The following is a 20,916-nucleotide window of genomic DNA, read 5'->3' as shown; positions in this document are numbered from 1 at the left end:
TGTGTATGTTTGTGTCTTTGTGTGTATGTTGTATGTGTGTGTGCATGCACATATGTGCTCATGCAAGCAGCTTTCTCATGGGAAAGCCACCACAGCAGGGTATCAGCTTTCCTAATTCTCACACTTCCTGCCCCAAACTCAAAGTGCTGAATGGACAGTCTATTTGCTCTTTCAGGACTGACTGCTGCCAATGAAGATGACCACAGGGCAGTCATTCCCACAACCAGGGGTGCACAGGGACAGAGAATGGATCCTTAATAAAGGTCTTTTTTAGCTTTTAACACTTGTTCAAAAGGCAAGCAATAATTCTCAACTTTGGAATATTTTTCCTTAAAATGACCAAATAAAGAGGGTGAGTGAGAGCAGTATATGAATAAATTAAGGAGTTTCTTAACAATCTCAGGAGATTACCAGGAATGGGTCCTAAGTCCACAAATGAAGACATTCCTTACAATAACTGCCATTTACAGAGTGCTTAATAGTTCTAAGGACTTCCATTTATTCCATCCCATTTGACCCTCTAAATCAATATTGGGCAAATTTAGGCCTCTGAATTAAGATTTACATCTTAAAATATAACCTAGATTTGGCCCAAGAGCTTATCTATATTGTGGGTAACATAGATAGTACAAATACTATTATCTTATATTTAATAGGAGAGAAAATTGAGGCTCAAAGATATTTAAAACTTGTCCTTAGTTTATACCCCTGGGAGCAGTAAGATTTGAATCATATTTGCTTCTAGTATAGTGCTCTTTGCCCCTTTTATGCACTGCTTCTGCCAAAAATTTATCTTTATTAGAAGGGCAGCATGATACTGGCGGGGGGCGGGGGGGGGGGGAAGTGCTAGGTTCGGAATGACAAGTCTTGGGTTCAGATTCAGTCAGGACATTTGCTGCCTACGGGCAACTCATTTAATCTCTCTGCACCTCAATTTCTTCATCTGTAAATGAGACTAGAGGACACTAGAGAGCCTTTCCAATGCTAAATCTAAGGTCCTAGGATTCAGATGTATCCTCCAATGCCAGGAAAACTCTGTACAGGTACAAATTTTTGTCCTCCTTTTCAGGGAATCCTGTATGGATGCCTTAAATATATTTCATTATGAAATTCACTCCTTATTGGCCATCTCATTGTATCATCTGGCCCAGAACTTCTTTGCTTTACCAAGTCAGGCTGGGTCAGGGCCATATTTCACAGCCACAAAGAAAAGAGGAAACAGTCCCTACCTGGCAGTTTAGATGACAGGGGACTTGTTATTGTCTGAATTTTTTGTATCGTACTTATTGGTATATCTCTTCATAAGCTCAAAATAACTGAATAAAGAATGAGACTTTTTTTTGGATGAGACTAGAATGCAAATTTGTTTTGCTTTATTATGCAAATTTATTACAAGAGATTTGTTTTTCTTCCCTGCTCCAGTTGGGGGAGAAGTGAAAGGGAGAGAAAATGGATTTGAGTACACTGAAAAAAAATTAATTTTTAAAAAAGAATTTACTGTACATATATTTTATAAAAGGGAAAATGGAGACACTGAGTTTTTCCTTTCTTAAGGTACTCTAGTGCCTAAACAACAAATAGATGTCAGGGTTCTATGCCAGGCAATTTTATTGTAGTACCAATAACCCAGAGTTTCATGGGGGAAATAAAGACAGGATATAAGAAGGATACCAGAAAATCAGTTTACCTTCTCACCTGTTGATTAGTGAACATTTTCACTGGGCTTTGGTCTTTCAGAGAGTATAGGAAGTAGATCTCACATACTATATAGCCAGTCATTTATAGAATACCCAATTTACAAAATGTTAAAGAGCCATCACCACTAGTCATTTTTTAGCAATGAAAGTACAGAAGTTTAAGATTAAGTACTTTATGAAATATTCATTATAATGACTTTCTCTTCCAAGGTCTTATTAAGTATAACAGTACAGTGTCTTACAACACTAAAGATCCTTTTAACCATGACAAACTGAGATTACCCACAGGTAGCTAATAGATTTTGATTTCAGAACTGCCATCACAGTTCCATTAATAGGTTGGTCTGCCAGCAAGGCTAATTCCTCAATTCCTTCCATTTTGGAGAGTGAGAAAAGGTTTCCTTTGGTTACTTCACAGTTCAAACAATTTAATTTGCTTTCTCTTGCCCAGGGATGACTCTTTGGGGGGTAAATCAGGAAGGAGTCAGGACTTGTCGCCTCACAAAATGTTATAATGAGAAATGAGATGGCTGGTTGGCTGAGGAAGCTTAGTGTGAAGTGGGAGGGAGGTGTGGGGGGGAATCAGAGGCCCCATTGAGGAGGAAAAGAGAGCTTTCCAGTTTTCCTAAATTATCTTTTTCTTACCTCTTATCTTTTAGCTCTCTCCTCTTTACACAGAGACACAGAGAGAGACAGAGCCAGACAGCGAGTAAGACAGGGGGAGGGAAGCGAGAGAGACAGAGACAGAGATATAGACAGAAAGAAAAAAACAGAGAGAAAGAGACAAAGGGGTGAGGGAAGGAGGGAGGGAGACAGACAGAGAGAGATAGAGAGACAGTGAAAGAGACACACAGAGACAGATATAGAGACAGAGAGACAGAGTCAGAGACAAAGACAGAGAGAGAGACAGAGACAATCTAATCACAGTCTTCATTTAAAGGAAAAATGTCCGTGTTCTTTTTTATTTCCACAGGTCTTATGTTTGCCTTTGCAATGAGTATGCCTCTCTCTAGCTCGTGTATAGTCCATTTGTTTCCCTGTGTAAAGGAGTTGTTCAGTGCTTTTTCGGCGGGTTTGGAAGTGTCTGAAGGACTGGGTTCTTGCAGCCTCATCTCCGCCTCCCGCCCCCTCTCCTGCCTCCCCTCCAGCTCCTGGCTAGAGGAGAGACTCTGTCAATCGTGGGCAAAAAGACAGAGCAGACAAAAGGTCATTTGTAAAGAACTCCTTCCAGCCCCTCTTCTCTTCTCCTCCTGCTCAAACTCAGAGCTTGGGCATTTAATAAGACTTCTCTGCCAAGAAGATTGAAAAGGAGAGAAGGCGAAGAAAGGTAGGTTTGTGGGATTTGCTTGGCTTTTGTTTTTCTCATCTCATTTGTTCTCCTCCAACTATCTGCTGCTCAAGGTCAGGACAGAAAGAAATCTATGCTAAACTGGATGTGAAAGAAACTCCTGGGGAGCCTGGGGATGAACTGAGAAAGATGAATTCTCGAGATAAATGGGGAAGCATAAGGAGTAAAGCAGAGGGAGAGAACAGCATCCCTCTCAGTGAGCTGGGAAAATCTTTTTTTTTTCCTGAGAGAACAAAAAAGGAAGAAATCTGACATCTAGCTCCTAACTTTTTGAGGAGATCTGGATCCTAGTGAATGAGTGGGTTTTCCACAGTGAGATACCAGTCTGACCTTGGGACAGTAGCTTGGCTGTGGAGGATGAGAGATGCCTTTTTTTTTTAAAAAATCAGTGTTTAGATATTTTCCTAGAATTCATAAGTCATGCTTTAGTCTTATTCTGAAAGTTTTAGCCTTACTCAAATGAGAGGTTTTCTTTAACAAACCAACCAACCAACCTCTAATTCCTAAAAAAGAAGCTTGGTTTTGCCATATAACATAGAGTATGCATTATATAATAATATAAAGTGTATATATAATGTAAGATGCATTAACATCATCCTAAGTGTCCTAACCAGGAATCATAGTGCCAAGATTATACCCTCAGCATAAAAAGGAGTTTATCTTTTAGGTTTACAAAATCTTTCATTTAAGGCTCTTATAGTATAAGACATAAGAGCACCAAAAACTCTCTCTTCTTCTATAAGGACAAGATGTAGATAGGAAAGCAATTAGCAAATTTAAGATAAATATATCATTTTTGTCTGTTTCAACCCCTTAAAACAATTTGATGTTGTGGTAAAAGTATTGTTTCTCTTAAAGAGAAGATAGCTAAAAATAATAAAACTGAGGCTCAGAAAGCAAGGTCATACTGCTAGCAAATATCAGTCATGATTTGAACCCAGCATTCTTCCTGCTCTACTACCTTGCTTACTCCTAAGCTTGCTGAGTCCTAAAGGAAGATAACTTCCACCTTTTCCACCAGGCTGAAAAAAAAAGCATTTTGGCTTCAAATTGTACTTCTAATCAAGTTCTCCATTATGGGTGAGTTGCTATGGTCTGTTTTCAGCATATTTGAAAAGAATTGTTCCCATTGAAAGATTGTTGCCATGATTTGAACCTGTGATGTAAGTAATTATAAAAGGGCTGAAAAAACCGGTCATCCCAGGACAAATTTCTTTGAAGATAATAAAGAAATAGAAAGGAAAACAAGCCAAGATAGCCCTGTGACTTTGGTTTCTTAAAATTAGCATAATTCTCTGGGATGATCTTTTCTATTTTCTCACTACTCTTTGCTCTCCCTTTTCCTGTTATAGGATATGAATGGAAACAAATCCAAGTAGTCATTTCTGTTTAACTCATCAACTCTTCCTCATTTCCATGCCCTACGTGCTAGTGCCCAGGAATGACATCAGCTGCCTGTCCCAGGAGATGGCAGCCTCAATGGCAGAAAGCCCTCAAGCTGCTTGGCCCTGTTAGTTTGGGCCATTGTTGGGGGAAGGGAGTAAAGGAATCTTCTTTTTAAATCTCCCTCTAGACCCAACCATTCCAAAATTTAGGTAGTGCCAAGGATCTTGACAGAACCCAAAATGGAAATTCTCTGTCCCTAAGGTCTTGGCAAAGATTCCTGGCTCAAAAGCAAGCCTTTCCCTGTACTGAATTTTCCTCGATAATATAAAAAAAAGCCACACCAGCATCCCTTAGAAGACATTTAATGAGGTTTTGCAAAGATTAATGTTTTGAAAATAAAAAGCTCTAATAAAAAAAAAAGAAGACAATTAATGGTCCTTCCTCAATGTTTTTGGATTTTTAGGCTTGGGTGTTTTTGTAACTCAGATACAATCAGTAGGAAAATTTAAAGTAAATGTATTTGGCACCCAAAAGTCTAAGTAAATTAGTGCAGTTTCTTCCAAATCAATCTGAAAATTTTTGAATCTCTTAGTCCTGGAAAATGAATGGCCTTCCTGGATGTTGTGAGAAGGGGGAGAAGGGGGGAGAGGGAGAGGGTGCCAGTGCATCAAGCTCAATGCCTTTTAACAAGGAAACCAACTGATAGGTCACAAGAATTTCATTCTGCAAACATTCTCCCACTGGTTGAACAGCAGTCAAAGTAATTTATCTGTAATTAGTAATGGAGGAAGAGGATAATTCAGTTTCAAACTGTAATTTATAAAGTGTTAGAAAAAAAGGGAAAAAAATCCTTAGAGAGTGTTTGCCAAACTTGGAACTTTCCACCTCTGGGCCTGGCTGAATCTTTGGCAGACTGCTTTATTCTCTGGCCTAGACGTGCTCAGCAAAAGTATTTTCATGGTATCTGTGCATACTGCTCAATTCATTAGGTTTCTTGAAGAGGAGATTCTTAATATCTACAGTAGTGAATATTCCTGGGTACTGCCGGGGAAATGTAAAAACAGCAATCTGTATGATCTCCCTCTGCCCTCATTATTGCTAATTGGAGAGAAAAGACTTAGCTATGTGAGAAAAAAAGAGAGGAATTTTAAAGCACCATATAATAGCTGCATTTAGAAAATAGCTTGTGCTTAAAAGAGCTTCAAAGTTTGTAAAGCATTTTATAAATATTCTGTCATCTGAGCCTATAAGAGGTAGGTGCTATTATTATCCCCATTTTACAAAGGTTAAATGACTTGCCCAGAGTTACATAGCTCACAAGTGACTAAGAAAATTTGAATTCACACAGTGGAAAGAGTGCTGATCAAAAGAACTGGGTTTATCCTGGCTTTGATAATTCTACTAGCTGTGTGACCTTGGGCAAGTAAACCTGAGTTATTGTCAGTGTAGTGACACATTCCTGAAGGTGAGGGAACACAGAAGATGGGAATAATAAGAAAGGAATTACAAAATAAAAATGGTCCTTAGAAAAAATGGAAAAAATTTTGACACTGAGACTAGAGGCAGGGATCTAATCTAGAAAGTTATTAGTAGATTGAATAATTAGTGGAATGTCAATCAGTTTAAGAAAAACTCAGTCAATGAAAGCTTTCCTATGTTGTTGATATACGTGGATCTTAGTGAAGCACCTGATGACATCCCTAAGGACACGGGTAAATTAGATCAGTGGTTCTCAAACTTCAGTTTCATGACCCTTTTGTACTCTTAAAAATTATTGAAGACCCCTGTCTCTCAGAAATTTTGTTTAAGTGGGTTATTTTTACTGATATTTACCTATCATTCTGAAAAGAATTTTAGCCTCATGGACTCCCTTGAAAATCTTCTTAGGGATCACCAGACCACACTTTGAGAATCGCTGAGCATCTAATATGTTCAAAGTAGAATAACCAGACCTTGAGTTCATAAACTATAAGGAATAATTGAAGGCACTAAGGACCATTGGGCTGAAGAAGAGACGACTTGGGGATGAGGAGATGTGAACATAATACTTGTTTTCAGAAATTTGAAAGAATATTAGAGATATTTGAAGACATGGAAGAAAGGTTAGATTTGTTCCCACAGAGAATAATTAAGAGTAACCAGAAGAAAATGGAAAGCAACAAAATAAGGCTCAATATCAGAAAAAATCTCTGAGCAACTGGAACTGTGCAAAAATGGTTTGAGCTGTCTCTCTTATTGAAAAACTGCGCCTAAAGGCTGGATGATCTTATTGGAAAAGGGGTTCTTGGTCAAGGACAGGTGGGGCTACTTGTCTGTGAGATACATTTCAATAGTGACATTTTGGAATTTGGGGGAAGTCACAATTTCTTCAAGCACAAGATGGAGAAATATAAGGTGAATGAAAGCATAATTAGATGGATACAGAACTTTGGGACTGATCAGTGTTAATTAAGAGTGTGTGTTCAATTCTGAGGGTCATATTAATAGATAGCATTTTATGACGGACAGAAGCAGCTACACCCAAAGAAAGAACACTGGGAAACAAATGTGAACTATCCGCATTTTTGTTTTTCTTCCCGGGTTATTTTTACCTTCTGAATCCAATTCTCCCTGTGCAACAAGAGAACTGTTCAGTTCTGCATACATATATTGTATCTAGGATATACTGCAACATATCTAACATATATAAAACTGCTTGCCATCTAGAGGAGGGGGTGGAGGGAGGGAGGGGAAAAATCAGAACAGAAACGAGTGCAAGGGATAATGTTGTAAAAAAGTTACCCTGGCATGGATTCTGTCAATATAAAGTAATTATTAAATAAAATTTTAAAAAATAGATAGCATTTTATATAGCACTTTACATGTGGATTTTATTTGAGCCTCATGACAACCCTGGGAGGCAAGTACTATTATTATCCCCATTTTATGGATGAGGAAACTGAGGCAGATAGAGTTTAAGTGACTTGCCCATGTTCACACAGCTAGTAAGTTTTTGAGGCAAGATTTGAATTCAAGTCTTCATGATTCCAGGTCTGGGGCTCTAGACATTGTAACACCTAGCTGCTATTTTTCTAGGGAAGGGCACTTAACAAGAGAAGGGACTAAGAACCATACTTTAAAAAAAATTCATTGAAGAAAAATACCACTACCAAATAATAATTTACATTAAAATTCATGTTTTCCTCTCAAAACAAACAAACAAACAAAAACCTGTGAGGTCTATGGTGTATCATTAGCTGTTTTCCAGAAGAGATAATTGAGGCTAAGAGCTGCCTTTCTCATAGTCGCTGAAAAAGCTATTACAAGAGGCAGAATTTGAACACAGGTCTCCTGAATACAAATATATGATATTCCTCCCAAGAAATGGGGAAGGCAAGGGGAGGAAATAAATATTTATTTAGCTAGATACTTTACACATATCATCTCATTTGATCCTCACTACAACTCTGAGATATAGGTTCCATCAGTTATCCCTATTTTACAGTTGAAGAAACTAAGGTAGCAGGGGTTAACTTAACTTGACTAGCTAAGGTCAGTGTTAGAGGTGAAATTGTCAGAGATCAAAGTTTTCTCCTGACTTCAAGTACAGAGCTCAGGAAATGCAAAAGTACTATATACTTTATACTTTTTACTTCATGCTCCTTTGGTAGATATGTAACAGGCCCTAAATCTAGAAGTAATTTTTAAAAAGAATAACTCAAAAAATAAAATTATTAAGATATAATATCCACCCTTTTGGGGTAATTTTTAATATACAATTTGTTCTTTTATGATAGCATAGAACTGGAAACAAAAATCAGTGACTTTTTATTGAGAAATGACTAAACAAATTATGGTGTAAAAATAAAATGGTATATTAGAATGTAGTAAGAAATAATAAAAACAAGAAATTCAGAGAAATATAGAAGGGAGTAATTAACATTTATATAGATAACATCTAATTAGTTCCAAGCACTATGCTGTACACTTCATAATTATTACTTTATTTGGTCTTCACAACTCTGTTCTGGCAAGTGCTATTATTATTTCCATTTTACAGATAAATAAACTGAGGCAAACAGAGGTGAATGACTTTCCCTGATTTATACAGCTTGTAAGTATCTGAGGTTAGATTTGAACTCAGGATTCCTGACCCTACTGCTCTCTCCACTGAGTCATCTAGCTATTTAGAAGTACATAGGACATAACAGATTGAAGAAGAACACACAATTACAGTCCTGTAACTAAAAAAATCCTAAAGGGAAGATTGTAGAGGCTGTGTACATTGTCAGACATAGTCACCACATTAGTTGATTCTACTCGACTATTTTCTGTTCTTGCAAGGTGTGGGTGAAGAGAAAAAGGTTTCATTTAAATCCAAAATGAATGTGAAATAAATCATGGGACCATCAGTCTAGATCTTAGAGGGTCCTCAGATTCCTTTTAGTCTAAAACCCTTAATTCTCTAGATGGAAAAACTGAGGTTCAGGGAGGTTGTCACTTACGCAAAATCACGCTTATCGTTATTAAAGAGATAAGATTTGAATCTATGACTTCTGACTTCAGACGGAATTTCTTTCCATTATACCACAAAGACTAAAGAACTAAGTCATTCCATATTTAACATGTATAGGACTGCTTGCCATCTGGGGGAGGGGGGGAGGGAGGGAGGGAAAAAATCAGAACAGAAGTGAATGCAAGGGATAATGTTGTAAAAAATTACCCAGGCATGGGTTCTATCAATACAAAGTTATAATTTTTAAAAAAATTTTTTTAATTAAAAAAAGAACTAAGTCATTCTACAATGCCCTGCCATCTCCTTCAATATTTGTTATTTGTTTTACTAACAAGGAAAGAAGGTGAAGACAGAGCATTCTCCTGAGTCAAAAGATTAGGAGATAAAGAACAGCACCTATAACTCAACTTCCTGACCACCAGACAGGTAGGTACTTTTCTTCCACCTCATTGACTTTCTTTGGGAATTTATAGATTTCCAAGCAGAAGCCCAACTTTTGGGGTATCCAATTCTCTATGATTTTATAGGAAAAGGGAACACCCATGGGGGCTATTCACTACACAGATGCAGATCACCTCTTGCTTTGCTACTTAAAGTTGGGGAGGTACTGAGACTTTAAGTGACTCTCCCACAGGAACACAACCAGGATGGAGTGACTTGAACCTGGCTTTTTCTGATTCTGAATCCAGTTATGTCACACTAGGCCATCTTTCAAGTCGTCAGCATTTTTTCTTAATTATTTGAACTGTCATATCCTTTTTAGATAGACTGTTGTATGCCATTGATACCGTTGTTAAGGATAATGAATAAAGCATTTTGATCTTTATATATGTTTTCTATCAAGCCTTGAAAAAAATACTTTAATTCAGAATATGTTTTGTTTATTCTTTTTCTTCTACTTTTGTTTTTTCTTCCAGGTTAAAAAAAAAACTCAGTGAATTGCATAAACTCGGAGAAAAATTGATACTAAAGTAAGATCTTATATTTTGGGACATTTGGGGGTCATCAGAGTAAAATAAATAAAAACAGAATGAATGAAATGAATAAAAACAATTTATTAATCATTTACTATATACGTGCAAAACCCTGGAGATAGTTCCTACCCTGTAAAAACTTGTATACTGATGGGAGAGGCACACAGGGAAGAGGGGGATGGCCAGAGAAGGGATTGTACTCTGGGGAAGTCACAGGAATAGTGAATAAAACAATCGGACCATCTACTGACAAGCTCTTTTTAGGTCATTTCCATCCTACCCCACTTGCCTTCAGTCACCATCTCGATCTCTCCTACTAAGGAAACTTGAATTCTGCCCTCTTTTATTGCATATCTCTGTAGGGGAGCTTTTATCAGATCTACCTTTCCACACCATTTCCGGTATTTCCAGACCATCCTTCTTCACCTCTACTTTCTAGTTCTCCCTAATGTGTCTTCTTCCTCAATTAGAAAGTCAGTCGCTTGAAGTTAGGCACCGGCTTATTTGTTGCTTCCTAACCTAGTACCTGGCATACAAGTGCTTAATAAATGTTTTATCCACCTATTATTCACTCATTTCTTTATCTATCTATCTAACTATCCTCCTGAACCTAAGGCAGTGTTGAACTGATTATAGTTCTTATAGGAAAAAGTGGAAAGGTTGAGTGGTGGAAGGAGGGTATATATATTGCCTGCAGAGTGAGGGGAAAGGTCAAAATGAAGATGAATAAGCATTGTCCCACCAAGTTGAGTGGCTTAAAAGGGACAGGGGTCTATGTGGCCGGTACCAGATTTTCACCCTGAGTAGAACTTTGGAAAAACCTCTTGGACCTGGCTGAAAAAAGTTTAAAACTCCCTTTCTTCTTCTGAAAGATAGGAGGTGCTCCTGTCTCTCCCATTCCCTTCTGGGATCTTAGAAATCTACCAGCCCAGCTGCCTTATTTTACAGATATGGAGCCAATGCCCAGATAAGTTAAGGAACTTTCTGAATGTTACACAGTATTTATGATAGATTTGAGACCAGAATGTAGGTCTCCTCCCCACTAGTCCATATGCTTTTATGATAATATAACAGTGACTACACTCTCTCTTGCTACTTGAAGGCCAGGTTTGCTACATTTCCACCCCTCCTCCCAGATCCTGCTGTAACCTTAAGAGTGTTTACAGGTCTCTAGTCTCTGCTATTGTCTCAAGCCCCTACTAATGGTATTCTCCTAGTTTAAAGGTTCCCTTGCCCCCTAGGTTCTTTTGGTCACTTAATAGCCTGAGTAACTTTTAAAATGAATATTTGATTCAAAGGTACAGAAAGAAATACACAAATATCCTCTTTCATACACATGAGGGTAAAATTATGCTTCTTCCTCATCCACACCCCCCCCCCATTGCCTTGGTTTCTGAGATGAGGATAGGGATTAAGTTCAGAGAATAATTCAGTCCTATCAAATTCCAACTTCCAAACCTATCTAGGAACTCAAGTTTTAAGCCCCCTTTCTTCTTGGTACTATCCCACTGGGCTGGCAATTCTGCCTCCATGGTCATTGAGGATTAAACCATGACTCAGGAGGACTCTACCATCTTCAACTAAAACTCAAAAGGACAAATAGAACAAGACCAACCCTGATTCTTGTGTCTACAGGTCTACAGGTCTACTGGGGGGAGGTGGTGAAGATAGTCTTCCCTCACCCAACTCAATTCATGGCTTCCCAGCTATGGGTAAAGAGTACCTTTAATCCCCTGGACACAGACAAAAAGAGAAAGATATTCTTCCAAGTTGATACTTTTAAAGAGAGCCCATTTTGCTTAATGCAACCAATGGAAAAGACTTCTCTTGGTAGAGGAATGCAAAGTATCTTCTGTCAGAAGCAGATCATTGTTCTGGGCAAAGCCCTGTTACAATAAGAGAAAATATTTTTTATTTCAAATATACTAAGGGAGGTATTTTTACTAAGATAACTTGTTAATCTCATTTCTCTACTTAAAAAAAAGTCATCTGAGTTGCACCCAAGTGCAGGGAATTTCAGATAAAAAAGTAAGTCATTTTCCAAAACACCCAGTGAGACCGAGAGGCTTATTTGATATCATTTTCCTTTTGATCATTATAATGAAAAGAGATAATAGCCAGCAACAGCTGAAGAAATTAATGACTGGGAGTTCAACTTCTGCCTCTGTCCTAGGTTAAAAGCTTCAGTTTCCTCACAATTAAAGAAGAAATTCAAAGAGACTTTGTGGGTGTTTGATAAATACCTTGTCCGATAAATTATCACAGAGAAAGTCACTTAGACTAATTGGAAACATCGTTTATTCTAGAAATGCTGTGCTACTGTAACAGAGAAACTAGACAGCACATTCTTCAATTTTCTGAATTTAAGAGAGTAGTATAAGCTATTGCACTTTAAGGTGTTACTTGCTCTTTTTATATTGAATTATTTAGTGCTGAAAAGGCTAGAAAAAGTACTGGTGCATAAAGTAAAATGATGTCAACTGGTATTGTCCCTTTCACAAATGAATATTTTGATGGTGGGAAGGTGAGAAAGAAAAGAACTTTGATTTTTAAAAAACTGTTAAAATGTGTTCAAAAAAGTTTTCAGATGGAATCAGGTGGTTTAGGACAGACAATGAACTAAATATGAAAACAAGTCTTTTTGTAAAAGATGTAAGATGATAAATTATCGCATGTGAATAATGTGGCAGTTTAAAGGGAGCAAACAAAGACTTTTTATTCAGTAAAATTGGGAAAATATGAGTACCAAAAAAAAAATTTCCAAGGACATAAAATGAGACAGAGGACAGGATATGTACCTAATCTCATTTGCATATAACTGTTTTAAGATGATCAAACTTTAAGAGAGAAATCATAACAATTTGAAGATTGATCTATGATTTTAAAGGACTTTTTCTGTCATGAGAGATATTGGATGAGTTATTACCTTTTAAGTGAGAAATGAGAAAAGAATATCAGGAAGGTCTGGTTTAAATCTTTTAAAGGTAGGAGATAAGAGGCTGAGACTGAGGCAGGTGAATAATGTGGTGGTTTAAAGGAAGCAGAGAAAGAACTTTTATTAAAACTGGGAAAATATGAACACAAAAACATATTTCCAAAAGAGGACAGAATATGTTTATTTATATAGCACCTACTCTGTGCCAGGCACTATGCTAATATCATCAGTTATTTCTTACAATAACCCTAAGAATTAGGTGCTAGTATCATCTCCATTTTACAGCTGATTAAACTGAGGCAGACAGAGGTAGAGTGTCTTGCTTAGGGTCACCCAGATAGTAAGTATCTGAGGCCAAATTTGAACTCAGTTCTTCCTGACTTCATTCCTGGCCGCCTTTCCCGTTACTGGCTACCTAGCCACTCAAGAGATTGAAGAACTTGTTGGAAGAATAAGCTGGTGAAAGAGGGTTAAAAAAAAAGAAAAAGAAAGCAGCTTTGTCTAAGATGTTTGAAAAGATGATGGGCAGGAGCAGTCAGTCAATAGAAGTCTTCTCCTACATAATCAGCGACATTTGAAGAGAATCTCAGCGGTATTGAACCAAGTATTGATTTTAAGAGAGATGAAGCTTCTGAGGCATGCTTCTTGCTCTCTGCTGTCCTCCTCTGGTTGAGAGGGAAAAGCAAAACGGGGAAAGAAGTTTTGCCCTGCTACATAGGAAGAAATACTGAGATTTCATTGGAAGTTGCAGAATCCTGGTGAGCGAAAAGCGGAATAAGCTATTTGATTTGTTCGGAGTCAGCTTGAACTGTCTTGCTCTGAGCTCCGTTTGCTATAATTTGATTGGCTAACACAGTGTCCAGATAAAGTAGGTGATTGGGTTGGTCTGGGCTGTAGTTCTCAGAATCAGCCTACCCTAGCTAGGTAGTTCTCTGGCTTAAAGGGAACTAAACACACTTCCAAAATTATTTTAAAGATGTTTTTTAGTTTGAAGAGCTTGTAAAGTCCCTCCTGATTCAAAAGTAGAAAGTTACCCAGCTGTAAAATTGTAAGCATCCTGAGCCACTTTTTAGCAGTGAAGCAGTTAGATGTGGGTGCAAGCATTCCCAATTGGGACTATGATACCAAGTCTTAACAGTCCAGAGTTGAGATTCATCTCAAGCACGGGAGTACAACTACTCCCCAGTACTCTTTCCTGATAGATTTTCCCATCCCACCCCAACCTGAACCCCCAGATATGGAGTGTATTGATGAGAGCACATCAACCAAACTCAACATAGACTGTGATCTATGATTTATCATTTATGCATTTCCTGTATCTGTGATTGTTTTTGCTGACTGTGTGGTTATGTTTGAGATCTAAAACGTGTCATTAATGGGAGCGGCTGATTTGTATAAACAGAAAGATATAGATAGATAGATAGATAGATAGATAGATAGATAGATAGATAGATATAGATATAGATATAGATATGGATATATGGAGAGAGAGAGAGAGAGCACGCACTTAGGTTAGAGGTGTGGTGCTCTATTTTGGGAGACCCATCCTATGTCCTGATCAATACAATAGAATAAGATAGACTCTAATGTGAAATGTGCCTAAAGAGACATTTTTGTTATTCTCCTTTCCTCTAGAACTGAAAGGCAAAATGAAAACAACAGCACTGCTGGTTTTGCTGAATTTGTTGTTAGGGGCACATGCCATGTCCACCAGCCGTCTCTCATGCTACAGGAAGATTTTAAAAGATCGCAACTGTCACAATATTCCTGAAGGAGTGGCAGACCTTAAACAGATTGATGGACATCTCCAGGACCACTTTTGGGATGGAAAAGGGTGCGAGATGATCTGTTATTGCAACTTCAGTGAATTGTTGTGCTGCCCAAAGTAAGGACATTTTCTTTCAATGCCTCAATAACACAATGAACTTACATGAGAATGTAGAGAGCACCTCCTTTTAAGTCCCGTAATGTAGTAGAAAGAACCCTGGATTTGGAACTCAGAACAGAAATCAATCCTAACTCTCTTGCTGCCTTCTTGATGCTGGGCAACTCACCTAATATGCCCAGACCTCATTTGTAAAGTGAAGAATTTGGACTCCAGTGAGAAAAATCTGCCTCTGAAGTTTTAACCTACTTAATAATTACTACCTTTTGACCTAAAAAGTCACTTAACTTTCCTGGGTCACATTTTCTCATCTTTAAATGACAAATTTGAACTAGATAGATTCTTAAGTAATAAGTCCCTTCCAATAGTAAAACTACAATCCTGTAATGTCCACTAAGTGATTAGGCTGAAAGTAAGTTGATATGAAGAAGTTATATAATCATATTTATTAGAGAAGCTCTGATGAAGAAGGGTTTTCATCAGTTTTATGTGTGAATCCAAGTGTTTTAACAAAAGAAATTGATTTTTTTTTGCAGAGCTTAAAAGGTAAATGAATACTCAGACCTATCTGAATCTTAATTTTAATTCCTAAACAGAATTTTAATATCAGTTGAGTATGGGGACTGAGTGATACTCAACCTACCAGGAAGAGTGGTGTGGTGTTCTCTTCTTTTCTAAAATAGGATGGTTCTCTGGGAGCAGGTTTCTCGGGGAGGTTCTGGAGGCAGCCTTAGTTTCAGTTCAAATCAGTAATCACCTCAAATGCAGCCAGGTGTTAAAAGTTTAAATCCTTTATTGTCTCCTTCAAAATAGACCAGTTAGCTTTCTTTGGTTCCTAGAGCTCTTGTTGCTAGTCCCTTGCCTCTGCTTCTGCCAGCTTCAGCCTCTCCTCTTCCAAATCCCCAGTTCTACCCGACTGCAGTCTCTAGCTTCTCAATCTCCTCCACTGACTTCTCACTTCTCAATCTCTTCAAGTCTCTTGACTGAAGCTCAAAGAGCCTCTTATATATGATCTCTTAAAGGTGTGAACCCAAAGGTTGACTCCTCCTCTGAGAGTGGGATTGTGGGAGGTGTAAACTTGTGAATCTCATACTGAATCCTGAAATGTCCCAAACTCGTGAACTAATGTGTGAGCTAATGTGTGAATTCTCAAAGGTGTAAACATAAGCATTGTTTCTACCAATTCTAGGGACTTAACACCTTGTAAGGATTCTAACAGAGTGGTCCTTTTTTTCCAGGAAGGACTTACTTCAGATTGCAATCATAGAATTAATTAAGAGTAATAGGCTTTCTTTTTTAATTATGAATGAAAATATTTAATCAATGAGGTAGAAAAGTAAAAATGAAGAGAAAGAATCTCATGTCTAGGAAAGAGTTGCCAGTTTTATGTCTAAAATTATCACAACTGAGCCAAACAAGCCACTTGAAAATTCCGTAACTGACATGGAGATAGACTGTACAGCATGGAGTCCTGAAAGCTAACAGAAGTAGGTGAGTCAGTTATGCATTTTCCTCTAGTCCTCAAATAATCTTCTGGTAATTGTTGAGCTATCCAATTTTGGATACCTTGTATCTTTGTGGTTCAATTAACTTGCCAAAGTGCTTTCAGATCACAGGTTCATCAATCTCAAGATATAACCATAGACCATCTAGTCTAAGCCCCTATGTTATAGAAAAGGAAACTGTGACATAGAAGGAAGGAAACACTTTTATTAAGAATCTACATATATTATCTCATTTATTCCTCACAACAACTTAGTAAACAATGCGCTATTATTATCCCCATTTTACAGATAAGGATACTCAGGTAAACAGAGGTTAAAAGAGTTACCCAGTATGAGTACATAGCTGGCAAGTATCGAAAGCTAGATTTGAACTCAGGTCTCCTTGACTCTTGGGCAACTAGGTAGAATGCTACCTAGGTAGCATTCTAGGTAGTGGATAGAATGCTAGGAATCAGAAAGATTCATCTTCAAATCTGATTTCAGACAATTATTAGATGTGTGACCCTAGGAAAGTCACTTAATCTGGTTTACTTCAGTTTCTTCATCTGTTAAATGAGGTGGAGAAGGAAATAGCAAACCACTCCATTATCCTGCCAAGAAAACAGCCAATAAAGTCATGAAAAGTCAAATGTGACTCCACAATAACAACTTTCTGACTCCACTGCATCATCAAATTACCTGGGAAGATAAATTCACTTGTACAAGGTCACACCGGTAGTGGCAGAGGTAGAATTTAAACTCACATCCTCCAAGTCCAAAGCAATTTCTTTCTTCATTGTATTATACTTCCTCTCATATCTTTATGTTAATCTTTGCAAGGAAATTATGAAATAAGGTAACTGTCACTCAGGAAATCATCTAGTCCAATTTGTATCTAAAAAAGTAACTCCCTTTGCAAAATTGAACAAGTGTTCAGCCTCCTCTTCAAGATGTCTAGTAAGGCTTGTATAACCTGTCACATTGTTTATCATGTCAAAGGGAGGGGAGGAAGGAGAGAAGGATAGCATTTGGAAATCAAACCTTAAAAAAAAAGAATGTTAAAAGTGGTTTTTATATATAATTGGAGGAAAATAAAATATTATTTTTAAAATAATTTTAAAAGATGTCTAGTAAGGGAGGGAGGAAGAAGGAGGGAGAAAACAAACATTTATTAAGCACCTACTATATGCTATGTCATTTACAATATTATCCCATGGGAACCTCACCACAAACTTTTTACCAAAGCAATTCGTTTCAATCTTAGACAGTCCTAATTGTGATTTCTAACCTAAAATTGTACTCTGAAAATTCTTCATTTTTGCATTTCAGATGAGATTAGAATCCAGATTAAACCAAATATTTCCTTCCTTCCTTCCTTCCTCCCTTCCTTCTCCTTCCCTTCTTTCCTTTCTCCCTTCCTCCCTTTCTCCCTTCCTCCCTTCCTCCCTTCTTTCCTCCCTCCCTCGATCTCTCTCTGGAAGAAAGAGGTGATTCATTCCTAATTAGAAAGAATGGATAGATCTATTCTATCTGTTCTATCACCTTGATCATTTGTGGTTAACCTGTGATTTTTGTCAGTGTAGGAAGCTTTAAATGAGGATCTTCCTCTTCCAAAGCAAATCAAACACCTTCTCTCTAATTTGTCACAGAACAAGGATTCTTAACCTGGAGCCTGTGATTTTTTTTAAGACATATTTCAAAATAACTGTTTTCCTTTGTAACCTTATATATTTTATTTTATACATTAAAAATATTGCTCTGAGAAGTTTATAGGCTTAATCAGACCACCTGAAGCTTACCAACAAAAACAAATTAAGAACCCTTGTCTTAAGGAGTTGCCACTGTGAGGTTAACAATTGCCTTGCCCCAAAACAAGTGACTTATTAACTGACTAAAAGTCCTAACTTTCATATTTGACTTATGTGTAAGAAATGATCCCTAAGAGATATTTGTAACTTCTGGAAAAGGAAATCTGTGGCATAAAGTGAGAGGGCTTTTGGAAGGAAGGAAGCACAAAGTTAACATTTTATTATACTTATAAACAAAAATAAAATTTACACATGTCCACTAATCTTTTTTTATTATAATTAAACATCTTTCTTTTTTTTCTGTATTCCAGAACTCAATGCATATTTTGTTCATGGACAATGGGATTGAGTCTATAAAAAGAAACAAAGATTAATTATTCTGTTTTTCCAAAGAAAATCCAATATGTTTTATGACCATGTATTTTATCTGCATAGAAGAATGGTTACATTAGAAATCCAGGATGCACTTATTTAATGAATGGGTTTAATTTCTTTCAGAGACATCTTCTTTGGGCCAAAAATCTCTTTTGTGATCCCTTGCAACAACCAGTGAGAATCTTCATGATATTATCTATAGAATGCAAGATATGAATCGCAGCTTATCCAGGTTCAAATTCTGCCTCCAGCTCTTACTAACTGTGATCTTGAAGAAACTGCTTAATCTTTTGGAGCCTAAGATGCTTATCTGTAAAATGGAGATACTAGAACCTACCTCCTAAAGATGTTATATAAGGATCAAATGAGATCAAATGCTTTGCAAAACCTTGAAGTGTCATATGTATTCTAGAGCATTCCCCCAACAAATTTGTACAATTATCATCATAATAAAACCTTTAATCATTATGAGAGTTTGCTTCTATTTAATAATACCTTAAGGCAAAAGGTAAATCCTAGTTGTCCAGGGCAAAAAGTTGGCCAGGATAGTGGCAAGTTTGTTTATACTTCACAGTTATTTCCAAATATATTTATCTTCCACACACACACACATACACACACACACACACACTTTTTGTTAAGTCAATGGACTAGTAAATTTTGTAACCATTCAGTATAGCCAGAACATTTTCCACACCTTACTAACATCTATAACCTCTGATTAAAGATTTAGCTGAGAACACACTCATTTCTAATTTGACACTTACAGTATTTACACAAAAAAGGCATTTTCAAGGCCTCCTTGAAAATATACTCTTTTAATATACACACCTGCCACTTTATATAACTTCACACAACTATTTATTTCCTTTACTGATTTGCTCATTAATCTAAAGTAAACTTAACAAAAGGATTAGAAATAACTTCCTATGTCATTTCATCCTGCAAATAAAATATATAAAATGCCACTGATACAAGGATCTTCAGTTACCTGTTGATCACATGGATTCAAGGGAAGTGGGTCACTAAATGTATATGATAAAATATCAGTTCAACTTTCACGAAGTATGCTAACTTAAACCACCCTTGAGGTGTTCTGCATTCAATACATTCTGCAAAATTCAATTAATGAGTAGCACAAGGAATCAAAATGCTGAAGTTGGAATCAGGACAATCTAAGTTCAAATACAATCTCATATACCAGCTAAATGACTCTGGGCAAGTCACTTAACCTCTATCTCAGTTTCCTGATCTACTTTACAAGATTGTTGTTAAGATCACACAGATAATAAATTTAAAGTGATTTGCAAACCTTAAAGTACAATAAATGTTGGTTGTTATTGTTAATAAATAGGAATAATAAAAATAATAATAATTTTAGTATATTTCTATTGACCAAAATTTAAAAGTGGAAAAAATATTAAGCCCCTAGTAGTTGTTTTGTTATACAATGCCAGACTGATGATTTGACCTCCTGTCTATTGCCTTTTTGATTCTGAAATAATTCTTTTTTTTTTTTTTTGAGCTTAGGTAGACACAGAATAAGTAATCCTGTCTTTCTTCCATGCTCCATACTTCTGAAGGAGAACGTTTCAGAGATCTATTCTGTCTGTTCATGAATATCATATATATATTAGTATCAGAGAATATGTGTGGAAAGAATGATCTTTCTAATAACTCGATTATTGTGTGACCAAAATCTAATAAGAAAAACAAAAGGTACTGGGTGTTGGAATCTTTACAAACTACTAACTCATTAGAGTTGATAGATTATTGATCTGATCTTACAAGAAGATATTTTGGGCCAGAACCTGAAACAAGGTACTAAGTAGAACTAATTGATACAATGCTTGTGTTTGTACCTTTATTCATTGGAGTTCATTTGGGAAATGTCAGGGTTTAGTATGAGATATCTGAATTCACACCTCCCTTGAAGCTCTTAGGGCCAGAGAGCACTATGGGAGAAAATCCATAATCCCATTCTCTCAGAAGAGTCATATATAAGCCAGTGAAGAGTGATTCATTCAAATATTTTCCACTTGGCTGGCTGGTGGCGGAAGAAGAGTTTTCATTTTTTTTTTAATAATTTTTTATTGATAGAACTCATGCCAGGGTAATTTTTTACAACATTATCCCTTGCATTCACTTCTGTTCCGATTTTTCCCCGGAAGAAGAGTTTTCAGAGGAAGAAGCTACGAGTCGAGAGTTCAGTGAAGATTGAGAAGGCTCTCTCAGAGGCAAGATAGATTCAACTTGGTGCTGGCTCTGGAGGCTAAAGAAAGCAGAAGCAGAGGCTGAAGGACAAAACCTTTGGATCTGGAGACATTCGGAGGGAGCTCTTGGAACCAAGCAGAGAGAGAGGCCTCAATTAACCAGGCTACTTTGGAAGGGGAAAAATAAACATTTGTATTTTTACTAGCTGCCTGCATTTGGGGTAATTGCTGCCTCCAAGAAAACCTTCCCTGAGAAACCTGCTCTTTCTTCCAGAGAGAACCATCTATCCTATATTATTATTATAAAGAAGAACAA

At 37.0% G+C, this 20,916-nt stretch overlaps 1 protein-coding gene across 1 annotated transcript; it reads left to right on the top strand.

The window, feature by feature from the left end:
* The first annotated feature begins 2,685 nt into the window (after positions 1-2,685).
* On the top strand, positions 2,686-18,855 carry SCRG1 (stimulator of chondrogenesis 1). The gene is made up of 5 exons (XM_051965250.1): positions 2,686-3,024; positions 9,262-9,352; positions 9,844-9,897; positions 14,471-14,720; positions 18,511-18,855. Exons 4-5 carry the CDS (start codon positions 14,485-14,487, stop codon positions 18,563-18,565), a joined length of 291 nt encoding a protein of 96 aa, XP_051821210.1. The 5' UTR covers positions 2,686-3,024; positions 9,262-9,352; positions 9,844-9,897; positions 14,471-14,484; the 3' UTR covers positions 18,566-18,855.
* The last annotated feature ends 2,061 nt before the right edge of the window (positions 18,856-20,916 follow it).

The sequence above is a fragment of the Antechinus flavipes genome, chromosome 6 (assembly GCF_016432865.1).
Source record: "Antechinus flavipes isolate AdamAnt ecotype Samford, QLD, Australia chromosome 6, AdamAnt_v2, whole genome shotgun sequence".
NCBI classification, from domain to species: Eukaryota; Metazoa; Chordata; class Mammalia; order Dasyuromorphia; family Dasyuridae; genus Antechinus; species Antechinus flavipes.
The sequence above is the reverse complement of the archived record's forward strand: the minus strand, read 5'-3'. Positions and strand labels throughout refer to the sequence as shown.